The sequence below is a fragment of the Hyaena hyaena genome, unplaced genomic scaffold (genome assembly GCF_003009895.1).
Source record: "Hyaena hyaena isolate Hyena2069 unplaced genomic scaffold, ASM300989v1 scaffold_2477, whole genome shotgun sequence".
In the NCBI taxonomy this organism is placed as follows: domain Eukaryota; kingdom Metazoa; phylum Chordata; class Mammalia; order Carnivora; family Hyaenidae; genus Hyaena; species Hyaena hyaena.
In genome coordinates this window covers 23889-34922 of record NW_024083110.1, presented here as the reverse complement: position 1 = coordinate 34922, position 11034 = coordinate 23889, and the positions used below count along the sequence as shown (strand labels likewise).

Sequence of the window (11034 nt, the reverse complement as noted above, 5' to 3'; positions counted from 1 at the left end):
AGACTCCGAAATAGGCTCCAGGCTCTGAGCTGGCAGTCAGCACAGAGCCCGACGCGGGGCTCGAACCCACGAACCGCGAGATCATGACCCAAGCGAAAGTCGGACGCTTAACCGACTAAGCCACCCAGGCGCCCCAACAACTATTCTATTTTCAACAAGAACTAGCTTTATACTGCCTTCTGGCAATAACAGGTAACCATGAACCAAAGCAACTTATTCTGGACTGGGCATTATCTTGTCTATACAGCCATGAAGTTAGGCATTTCCAGCAGTAATCTACTATCCAATAGAAATCATATATACAGAATGGATATCCTGCCCCCTTAAGATCTCAAAGGCAAAAATCAGATCCATGGATGGCTTTTTAATGTCTGAACATATAATCCCACCTTTCTTTGAATTTATGTCTTTTGCTTGAAGGGTGAACTTAAGACCAGTTGACACAAAAGGATAAAACTCAAGGCCAGATTACCAATGACCTCAGTATCAGTGAAAAGTGAGCTGTGTAACATTATAGTCTGTCTCAGCCAGGGTCAAAGAAGACAACTGGAAAGGAAATTTCTCATTGGCCATTGTGCTTGGTAGAGTTTGGCTTGAGGGCAATACTTTTTTTTCTTATATAATCTGTTATTGGTTTTGATTTTCCTTTCATGTCTGCTACCCATGGGCTTATTGAATATTTTATTTACTACCATAAAATGTTGCACAGCACTTCTTCCAACCAAGTAATTTGTTTCAAAATGAAAAAAAAAAAAAAAAAACCCTCCAAAAAAACAAAAAAAACAACCAAAGGCAATAGGTACATATCGCATCAATGATTTTATAATTCCTTATTACTCATGGATAGTAGACTTTGAAAGATTGGCCTATTGAGAATTCCACTTGAACATCAGCTGACGGATACTGCTACATGTTTGGTGTACTGATTGCAGGCGGTGATATACTAGCTGAGCCCTAAGTCAACATTTACATTCTCTTCCATTTGCTGAAACTCTCTGCTAGCCATTTTTAGTCTTTTGTGACTCTAGAGCACCCTTTCTAAGCAGAAAGGCTATCATCATATTGTCTGGGACGATCAATTCTGACTATCAAGAGAAAATACAGCCACTGCCACACAGTAAGGTATCAGATGTAAGTGCACTGCTGCTTCTATGTTTATCATTCCCTGAAGTATAAGGTATTGAAAAATTTCTATGACTTCATCCAATTGGATTTTCAAGGGCTCAAATCCCTCATAATTTTTCCAGCTGACAAACTCTGATAGACTGAAAGGAAGAAATAGCTGGAATGAGTGATAGACATGAAGGAAAGTCAAGAGCCTTGGGACTAACTATAAGATGTGGCACCTGTAATATACACCTGTGTTTAGCTATTGTTCATCTTTTGTTGGTACATACTACCAATGATATACTAACATATCAACTTTCTTTCCCTACCATTGGGCACAGTACTTAATGATGGTTAAATGTACCATCAGTCGAGGTTACATAGAAAGGTGAGTAGTACATAAAAGGTTTATGGTAAATTAGGTTGGGGAAATGTTAATAATTGCACAGTTTCATTAACGTAAGTAATGTTGTGGGGCATGTGGGTGGCTCAGTCGGTTAACCTAAGCCTGGCTTCGGCTCAGGTCATGATCTCACAGTTCAAGAGTTCAAGCCCCACGTCAGGCTCTTTGTGGACAGTTTGGAGCCTGAAGCCTGCTTCACATCCTGTGTCTCCCTCTCTGTCTGCCCCTCCCCTGCTTATACTCTGTCTCTCTATTTCATAAATAAACATTAAAAATGATTAAAAAATAATTTAAAAAACGTTGTGCAAGGCACATTTAGAAATATATGTATAGGATAAAGGATATGTGTGTGGGCAGCAAAGTGGTAGAACGTACTGAAGATGATAGTCATGACATTTTGGAAACTCAACTTCTCTTTCTAGCTAACTACCTCAGTGGTATATAAGCACAAGGATAGAACTGGGCTACGGGGAATGGCAGTTCAGTTTTAGTCTTGTTGAGTTTGTGCTATCTATAAACCATCCAGCTAGAGGTGTGGATTCGGAGCTGTATCAATGTGTCTGTAATTCAGAGAAGAGCTGGAGGCAAGAGACATAGACTGGAAATCATCTGTGTATAAACACATCTACTTGTGTTGATGAAATCATCCAAGGGGCTTGAATAAAATGAGAAGAGGAGTAGGATGAAACTTTGGAGATCTGAAATTTGAAGAACTGGCAAAAGTGAGGGAAAGTCAAGAGCCTTGGGAGCTCCACAAATGTTGGAGCACTATTAAAAATGATGTCACAGTGGGGCACCTGGATGGCTCAGTAGGAGGAGTATGCAACTCTTGATGTCAGCGTTGTGAGTTCGAGCTCCACATTGGGTAGAGAGAGGACTTAAAAATAAAACTCTTTTTAAAAATGGTGTCACAGAAACAACAAGAAAAATGTTTCAAGGAGTAAAGAGTGATGGGGCACCTAGTTGGCTCAGTTGGTTAAGTGTCTGACTTCAGCTCAGGTCATGATCTTATGGTTCATGAGTTCAAGCCCTGTCTCAGGATCTGTGCTGACAGCTAGGAGTCTGGATCCTGCTTCAAATTCTGTGTCTCCCTTTCTCTGTCTCTTCCCCACTCATGCTGTCTCTCACTTTCTCAGAAACAAACAAGCATTAAAAAAAAAACAAAAAAACTTAAAAAGAAAGAAAAAAAAAAGAATTTTGAGGCCACTGGTGTCCTAAGCAGAGTTGTCTCAGAATTAAAGGGGTGATGCAACTGGCATAGAAAAGTGGGGGAAGGGAAAAAAACTTAGTTTCAATAAGTTTGACTGTGAAGGGAAAGGACGAAACAGGAAAATGGCCTTGTGAAATAAAGAGTAGAAGAAAAGCGAATTGGAAAGCCATGATATGATTTAGTTTCTCCTTGAGTTGTACCATTCTTATTGTTATCAATAAAAACATATGCTCACGAATTGCTTGAAAACTTGTATTTATTTTTCAGATCCAGTCAACAAGAGAACAAAATACCTCAGAATGAGAATTCACACTCTGAGTGAGATACAAATGTTTAGTTATTCTATTTAGTGATCATTTTTGTACATTTGTAAAATAAATACCTGGCCTGTTATACCTGGAAAGGTAACACTGGAGTTAACTGACTGTTGAGGATGCAGATTGGTGGCACATGTCTAGGCAAGCACATGCCGTGGTGTGCCTGTATCTGTAAGGCATTGTACTGCCATTAGGACAGTCAAGAAAAACTTCTCGGAATTCGTACTTATCTTCTTGGCAGCAAAGGCAAGAGTTTGTCAACTGAAAGATATGATAATTGTACCTAAAGGAAAAGAAGATTCAGCAATAAATATTTTTGGGATACCTTCTGAAACAAATTGACATCAATGCTCAAATTATAATTGTCTAAGTGATTTAGCAATCCTTCCAACCAATTTACTCTTTTCCTGTACTTTGCATTTCCCCTTCACCATGAACTTCTGATGTGGGTCAGTGATAATTAGTATGCAAGACCAAAAGAAATAAATCCAATATAGAAACTTACAATCTCATAATTAGAGCATTATGGAAAAAATATAAGCAGATTTTTAAATATACAACTTCATACCAAATATTACATATTAATCTACACAGCAAAGTGTCCATGAAGGAAAAACAATATATATTATGTCTAAAATGCAAGTGACAGTTTAAAAACACATTTTTAACCAAGAGTATTTGCTTAAGTACTCTCAGTAATTACTGTATGAAAATAAATACATTTGTCATGAATGTAGTAGGTTTGTTACTTAGAAGCCTACTTTAAACCATTCATTACTATTGAAAATGTTTATTTTATTTCTAAGATCTTAATATCTTAGCTCTTTGTTTGATCAGGTCTTGATCATTAGCTCTCACATAAAAAATGTTCCCTGTAATTTTTAAAAGCTTAATTTCCTCTACAATTTTACAAAATTAGTGCACCGTACACAAAAACACTCACTTGACAGTGTTCTTGCATTCCCCTACACATCTTGCCATCTCGAGTCTTTTCTGGCAACCACTGTACTTAACAGTTACATTCACAAGTGAAGATCTACAATTGGTATTACCTAAAGCAAAATGAATAACAGAATCAGAAATGAGGTTTAACATGAACAATTGCTAAGTCTCAGTTTTCTGAACCTTAAGTGGAGAATCATAACAAAAAATACATCACAGGGTTGTTGAAGGGATTAACTACCACAGTACCCAGCACAAGTTACCTGGTTAGTATTCAATAACTATCTTTAACACATGTTATCTTTTCAATATTGCTATCATTATTATCATAGGAGAAGGAGGAGGGAGGGAAGAAGGAAGAAGGGAGGAGAGAAAGGGGGAAGGGAAGACGGAGCTGAGTGGATTGTTTCTGACATCCATTTCTCATTGTGGACCATTCTTATTGTCTAATGCATCAATTTACAACAGAATCTTATATTAGAGAGCTTATATTAGAGAGCAAACTATAGTTTTTCATGAAAATCAAATTTCTTCCTTGTAAACATCATTGGTTTTTACTGGGAAGAATGTTTCAACCAACATGAAAAAGTATAATACATAATGTACATGTATCAATTGTTAGTTTCTGCATATAGGTTAGATTGACTACCTGTTATGTTAAAAATACAGGAGACTTTCTATTAATGACCTGACATTTTGTTTTAAAGAAACACTAAATTTTTGTTAACAGTTGACATTTCCTCTACATGTGGCGCTTAATGTTACTTACACGTATAGCAACATTTGTTTGAATCATAGACTCTGTCTTCCTGTAGGGGTAAGAGAAATAGAAAAAGACTTAAACACATCAGTATTATTTTATAAATAATATAACATTACTGAACTTACTCAAATTACAAAGGGAAAATGGAACAGATTCACATGCAGATCTCAGATCCAGGAAGCATGTGTGAAAGAGCATAATAATGAAAGTGAATCTGAATATTTACACTAAAATTTTTCAACCACGGGAATAAAGGGAAAAATATTTAAAATAAATTCTTCTTTAAAATAACGTGCAAAAAAGTAAAAAACTAATCCTCCCTTATTTTAATTGAAAAATGCTTTAATATTGGTATTAGCACTAGACACTATACGTTTCTTACAGGAAGGATTTTTACCTTACACATTATTATAACCTCAAGCCTATCAATGTTTCTAAGTAAAAACTCAGTAAATGTTTAAATCCAACATTGGAGTACTGAAATCAAACTTTAAGCTATATTATCACTTGTATCTTCAGAAAGAAAAATTAGGTAAGTTTGAACTGTAAAATGTGAGCACTTATTATTAACTAATTTAATTAAGACTTAAGCTTAACACTTAGCATTTATTAATACAAAATCCTCACCATATTGGAGGAGGGTGGTAAAAATGAAGACTGTGGCACAAAGAAAGATCTGAAAAGTATGTTCATCTGTAATTTTATGAAAACTTTGTATTTTTCTAGGAAGTGATTAACCCAAATCCATGAGCCTTAAAAAAAAAAAGTTGGTGTGTTTTCGTTTTTTTTTTTTTTTCTGGTTTGTTAAAAGTAGCAAAAAGCTTTCTAAAATAACTTACTTCCTCTAGAATAGCACTAGATTAAGCTTCATAGAGCCTGCAAATATAACTTTGATATGAAAAATATACTTGGCAATAAAAGGTGCGAAACATATCTGGAATGGAAGCCACAAGAAATTTATGTCTGTTGGCCAGGCAGAGTTTTCCAAATGAGAAAGAAGACAGCTTGTGTTTGTATCTAACATAACAAGTGGATGCTGTTGACGGCTGCCTGAGAAGATGACTTACTTCCGCACACCAGCTCTGCTTTGGGCAGTCCTGGACCGCTGCGATGACCCCACTGCTGTGGCAGGAGTAGGAGACGCAGGGGTTGCTGGGGTCATCAAATGAAGCACCAATCTGGGAGGCGGGGAGGGAGAAAGAAGAAAGGATTAATTCATCTGGGTTTCTTGTTGACTGAAAACAAAAATCTGTAAAAAAAAATAATAATAATTCAAATTCAGACTGTTAAGTGAATTTCCAGAGGTAAATAATTAATATTTAAGGAAAAGTGAATTAAATAAAAGCTGTCTGCTTCCATGAATACATCAATACGCCTCCTTGAGAGCACAGACTGAGTCAAGATTCTGAATCCTCAAGTGAAAATTCATTCACATATTCTATTCACCTACTCAGCCGCTGTATTATATTTTTCAAATATTTTCAAGAAAGGTTGTTTTATGGCGAGCAGGCAATCAACCAATTGCTACGCTCTAAATTTGAGGGAAAAATAAGTAATCTACATAGAAAAAAATGGCACAAAACAGTTTTATCAGATGACTACAAATGATAAATGATTATGACAAATGATACATCCCACAAGACATCTACTTCTGCTTGTGTTCCTATACTTGTAAAGTTCTCTGGGTTGCTTAAAAAATAATTTATGTTCAAAATTCAAATGCCAATTTGGGAAATTGTATTTATTTCAAACTACAAAATGAACTTTCTGATAAACTAGAATTTAATTATTTAACTATTTTACATATAAATGTAAAAGGTAAATCTTTTCCTTTGTTCTTTAAACATCCTCATACTTTATATTTAAAAACTAGCTAGTTAAAAACTAGTGCCCCCTATGGGGAGCCTAGGTGGCTCAGTTGGTTAAGCATCTGACTCTCGATCTCAGCTCAGGTCACCATCTCATGGTTTGTGAGTTTAAGCTCCGGATCTGTGCTGCAGCACAGAGCCTGCTTGGGATTCTGTCTCTCCCTCTTTCTGCCCCTCTCCTTTTCCCATTTCAGTCTCTCTCTCTCTGTCTCTGTCTCTCTCTCTCTCTCTCTCAAAATAAAAATAAATAAACTGGGGTGCCTAGGTGGCTCAATAGGTTAAGCATCTGATCTTGATTTTGGCTCTGGTCATGATCTCATGGTTCATGAGATCAAGCCCCATTATCAGGCTCCATGCTGATGGCACAGAGCTTGTTTGGTATTCTTTCTTGCCTCTCTCTCTGCCCCTCCCCCTGCTCACACTGTCTCATTTTCAAACTAAATAAACATTTGAAATTAATTAATCAATTTTAAAAAACTACAAGATTCTCAAATCACATTACCTTTTGAAACCAAAAATTAAGAAACCCCAGACAGATATTTGAACATGATAAATAAAACACTCATCAACTTTGTTTTATATATTTCTTAACATACCGCATAGATTTATGTTAGACTCTTACTATTTAGTATCACCAGCTCAAAAGGATTATCAATTTGAGAACCATCTAGGTTTTATGGCTTCCTGGTACCTTTTTTAAAAAGTTAAATTACTTTCCAAAATGCCAAATCACTTGTCAAAATCTAGCCCTGAATATACGTATTGTTATATTCACATAATGGGGTTCCAGTCTTTGGGGGTTTTTCATTTGATCTCTGACAGGTTGGCCATCTGATCTTTCTGGTTATAATTACAGTTTAACTCTGTTCATTGATTTGAATGTCACAGACTGCGCCTTTTCCATCTGGTCAGACCCCTGGGAAATTTTATTCAGAAGTTAGGTAGTTAATGATCAAGTATATTTTCCCCTTTTGAAGCGAGTCATGCTGAGTGTTACATTTGATGCTCCTTTTGAAGTGAATATAGGAAAAAAAATGAAGAGATCTGCTCCACCAGTACCTATGATTCTTCCATATTATAAACTGAAAGAGCCTGCATTTATTCATAATTATATAAATAAAAATATTTTAAAGTAAAAACAGTCTTACCTCATACTCAGTATTGTTAAATAAGCATGTTCTTGGTTCTGAAAAATAAATATATTATTTTATTCTAAAATAAACATTATAATTCTGTTTCTGTTAGAAATTTCTGTTGTAAACCAGAAATTGTATATGGAATCATATTTATCAACCAATTAAATGTTTCTTCCCACACCACCATCTCCCTTTAATAAATTCATTATATTCATAATTATTAATTATGGGTTTCCCCCACTCCAAAGATAGTGAGCTTCAAGAGATCAAGTACCATTCTGTTTTATTTATCACACTCATCTAGCATAGAGTTTGACACATAGTAGAAGCTCAATAAATATCTCCTCAATATGTGAATAAGTAAACAACTATTCAATTCAAATAATGTATTGTGAATACACACCACAGTATCCAATTTCACAGCAGGTGTCATTAGCTTTGAACTTTACAAGCCTCTCTCCAGTTTTGCATGTGGGTGCAGAAGGGCACTCCTTGGGTTTACAGTCTACAGCCTTTGCAGCAGTACAGGTGCATTTGTGGCAATTGGCAGTCCATATGTCTCCAGGCTGCAGACACAAACCAAGTTCGGACTTCTATTCAGATACAGGAATGACAGCAAATTTGGATTAAAGTAGAGAAAAAGTGTGTACTTACAGATTTCTCTTCTCCCAGAGGACCATGACAAACTGTGAACATGAGATGATAAATGCTAATTAAATTTGGCAAAATAGAACCATCTGTTATATGTAGATAACCACCAGGTGGCCAGTACTATAATTGGAACTAGGGTTTCAGAAACACAGAATTATGGAGAATTGTATGGTGCCTTCAGGTGGGTAAATCACATCCACCTATTTTGAGCAAACTGTCTCTAATGAGTATAGATATTTCCTATTTTACAATCCCAACATAGGTTAATTACTAATTTCTGCTGGCAGTGGTCAATAAATCTTATGACTACTGTTTTAGTTACTGTTTTACAGTCTAACCTCTGCTGCCATAACTATGAGTCACCAAGACTTTGTAGTTACCAGTCCCTAAGGCCCTTTGTCAGTTTTTCAAGTTCCCTACAACTGCTGACATTTTTAACTCTCACCTTCTTGGACATGTTCTCTTTCCTTCAAGTTCACCACTCTGAAATTCCTTTTATTAGCAATTCTTTTTCTTCCCTCTCATTGTCTCTGTCCTTTCCTGATACTTTCTTCTATCTCCAGTATCCACTGTAATGTCAAGTGGATGACTCTCAAACTTGCAGCTCCAGTCCAGACAGCTCTTGTAGACTATGGACCCAGGTTTCCCTTGGCCTAATAAACAGCATTGCAGCTGGTCTATAAGACCCTCAAACTCAATAGGCACTAACAGAGTATATCATCTTGGCCCTAAAGCCAGTTTCTCATCTAAACTGGCTTCTTTCTATTGAGAACCAAACTATTCTTTCAATTATTTAGCTTAAAACTTTAAGTCATTTTGATTCCTTCCATATCATCACTTGGCATCCAATTGACTACAAAATCCTGTATCTTCATCTTTACTTCAATCCCTTTCTTTCCTGGTTGTACTTGCTACAATACAACTCCAGGACGTTGTTATCTTTAATCTAGCATACTTGGGCTTTTCCAGGGGTAACTCTGACTCGGATTCCCCCCTGATCCAATCAATTCTCTATACCACAGATAGAATAGTTTTTCTAAAGCCTAATTTTCATCTCATCTTTGCTTTGGCTAAAGACTGTGGATGGCTCCTAATAGACTTGTAAAATAAATACTTAATTTTAGCATTCTCGCTCTTGAGGTCTGCCACTATGTGGCTCCGATCTACCTTCTCAATTTAGTCTCACTTCTCTCATTTACATGCCCTGGGCTAGCCTACATGTTGCTCTCAAATTCCAATTCTCAAATTCTAATACCTAAAAATTCCTCCAAACTGTACATGTAATGCATACATGACAGATAACAGGTGCTCTCTCTATAATACATATTTCATGTTCTTTATTGTGAAATTTATTTTCAGCCTTATATGAAAATTGACTGTATTTCTTTAAGAATATCCCTTTTCCCACTATATCCTATGATCAAAAAATGATTTTTATGTTTTGTATCTTCTGTCACTTTCTACAAAACACATCCCATTGGCTGGAGAACACTGGGGACTCAAAATCCTCTAAAATTATTGAACTTTGGTTAACATTAATTTCCCTTACTACAACTCAGTCCTCAAAAAATCTGGAATTATCTGGTTTAAAAAATACTATTTTTAAACAATTTTTGATGAAGATATCATTAATTATACAAAACACTTTATTTAGTAGGTAAACTCTATTTTGAGAAAGCAAAATAGGTTTGTTTGCTTGGTTTGGCTGCATTAGTCCCTGGGTGAGAAAACAGACTACCATTCGCTATGTATTTGGTGAATAAAAGTTAAATTCCTACTTTTCCAGTTTTCCTATTCTGGTACATTTCCACAGCTAGCGACTTTCACATAATGTAGAATGGTTGTTTTTTTGAGTGGAAGTTTTCTTGTTTTAAGTTTATTTACTTATTTTGAGAGAAAGCTGATGTGTGTGAGAGAGGGGCAGAGAGAGAGGGAGACAGAATCCCAAACGGGCTCCACACTGTCAGTGCAGAGACCGATGCAGAGCTTGAACTCACAAACCATGAGATCATGAACCGAGCTGAAGTTGGAGGCTTAACTGACTGAACCACCCAAGTGCTCCTTGAGTGGAAGTATTCTTACCTGGAGGTGGTGGAAGTGATGCTGGACATCCTGTGTAAAAAACAGACACCTCATGTTAGCCTCTAAAGTTACTGAAATTGTTTTGGGTTAAAATGGTTATCTAATAACTGAAAATAATTGGCCACATTGCTAGTCTAAAAGACTTATTTCTGTCTACCTTCCCTTTCTTCTTCTTATGGCATTTCAAATTCCACCAGTAGAGAAAATTCCCTTTGGACCCCAAATCTGAATGGGAGGAGAATATGGGAGCCTAAAGGAGAAATGAGAATATATCCAGGTAAACTACTCTTCAATTTTTTTTTGCAGACAGCTCCAATTAAAGGGACAATAAAATACATATTCAAAAAGGAAAAGGATAATTCAGATATAGGAAAATGTAAGTGTTACTAGTAATCTAGTTTTAATCTATAAGAACGTTTACCTTCTTTTTAACTTTCTGAAATATTTCAGTCTTACTCTATCTCCACCTGCACCAAATGGCTTAAGCCAGCCATGTGTTTAAGTCTTCACACATCACATATTTTAGTCAACCCAACAATTAACTCAAAACATTTA

The 11034-nt window shown here is 36.1% G+C and overlaps 1 protein-coding gene across 1 annotated transcript in view; it reads right to left on the bottom strand.

Moving 5' to 3' along the window:
• Positions 1-2958: 2958 nt before the first annotated feature.
• Positions 2959-11034, bottom strand: part of LOC120227544 (apomucin-like) — a 31886-nt gene continuing 23810 nt past the window's right edge. The window contains exons 35-42 of the mRNA XM_039225640.1: positions 10480-10509; positions 8401-8432; positions 8150-8312; positions 7759-7796; positions 5810-5920; positions 4749-4788; positions 3981-4089; positions 2959-3320 (exon numbers count right to left, since the gene is read on the bottom strand). Coding sequence (XP_039081571.1) covers positions 3137-3320; positions 3981-4089; positions 4749-4788; positions 5810-5920; positions 7759-7796; positions 8150-8312; positions 8401-8432; positions 10480-10509 — 707 coding nt within the window. The 3' untranslated portion in view covers positions 2959-3136. The remainder of the gene's footprint in view (positions 3321-3980; positions 4090-4748; positions 4789-5809; positions 5921-7758; positions 7797-8149; positions 8313-8400; positions 8433-10479; positions 10510-11034) is intronic.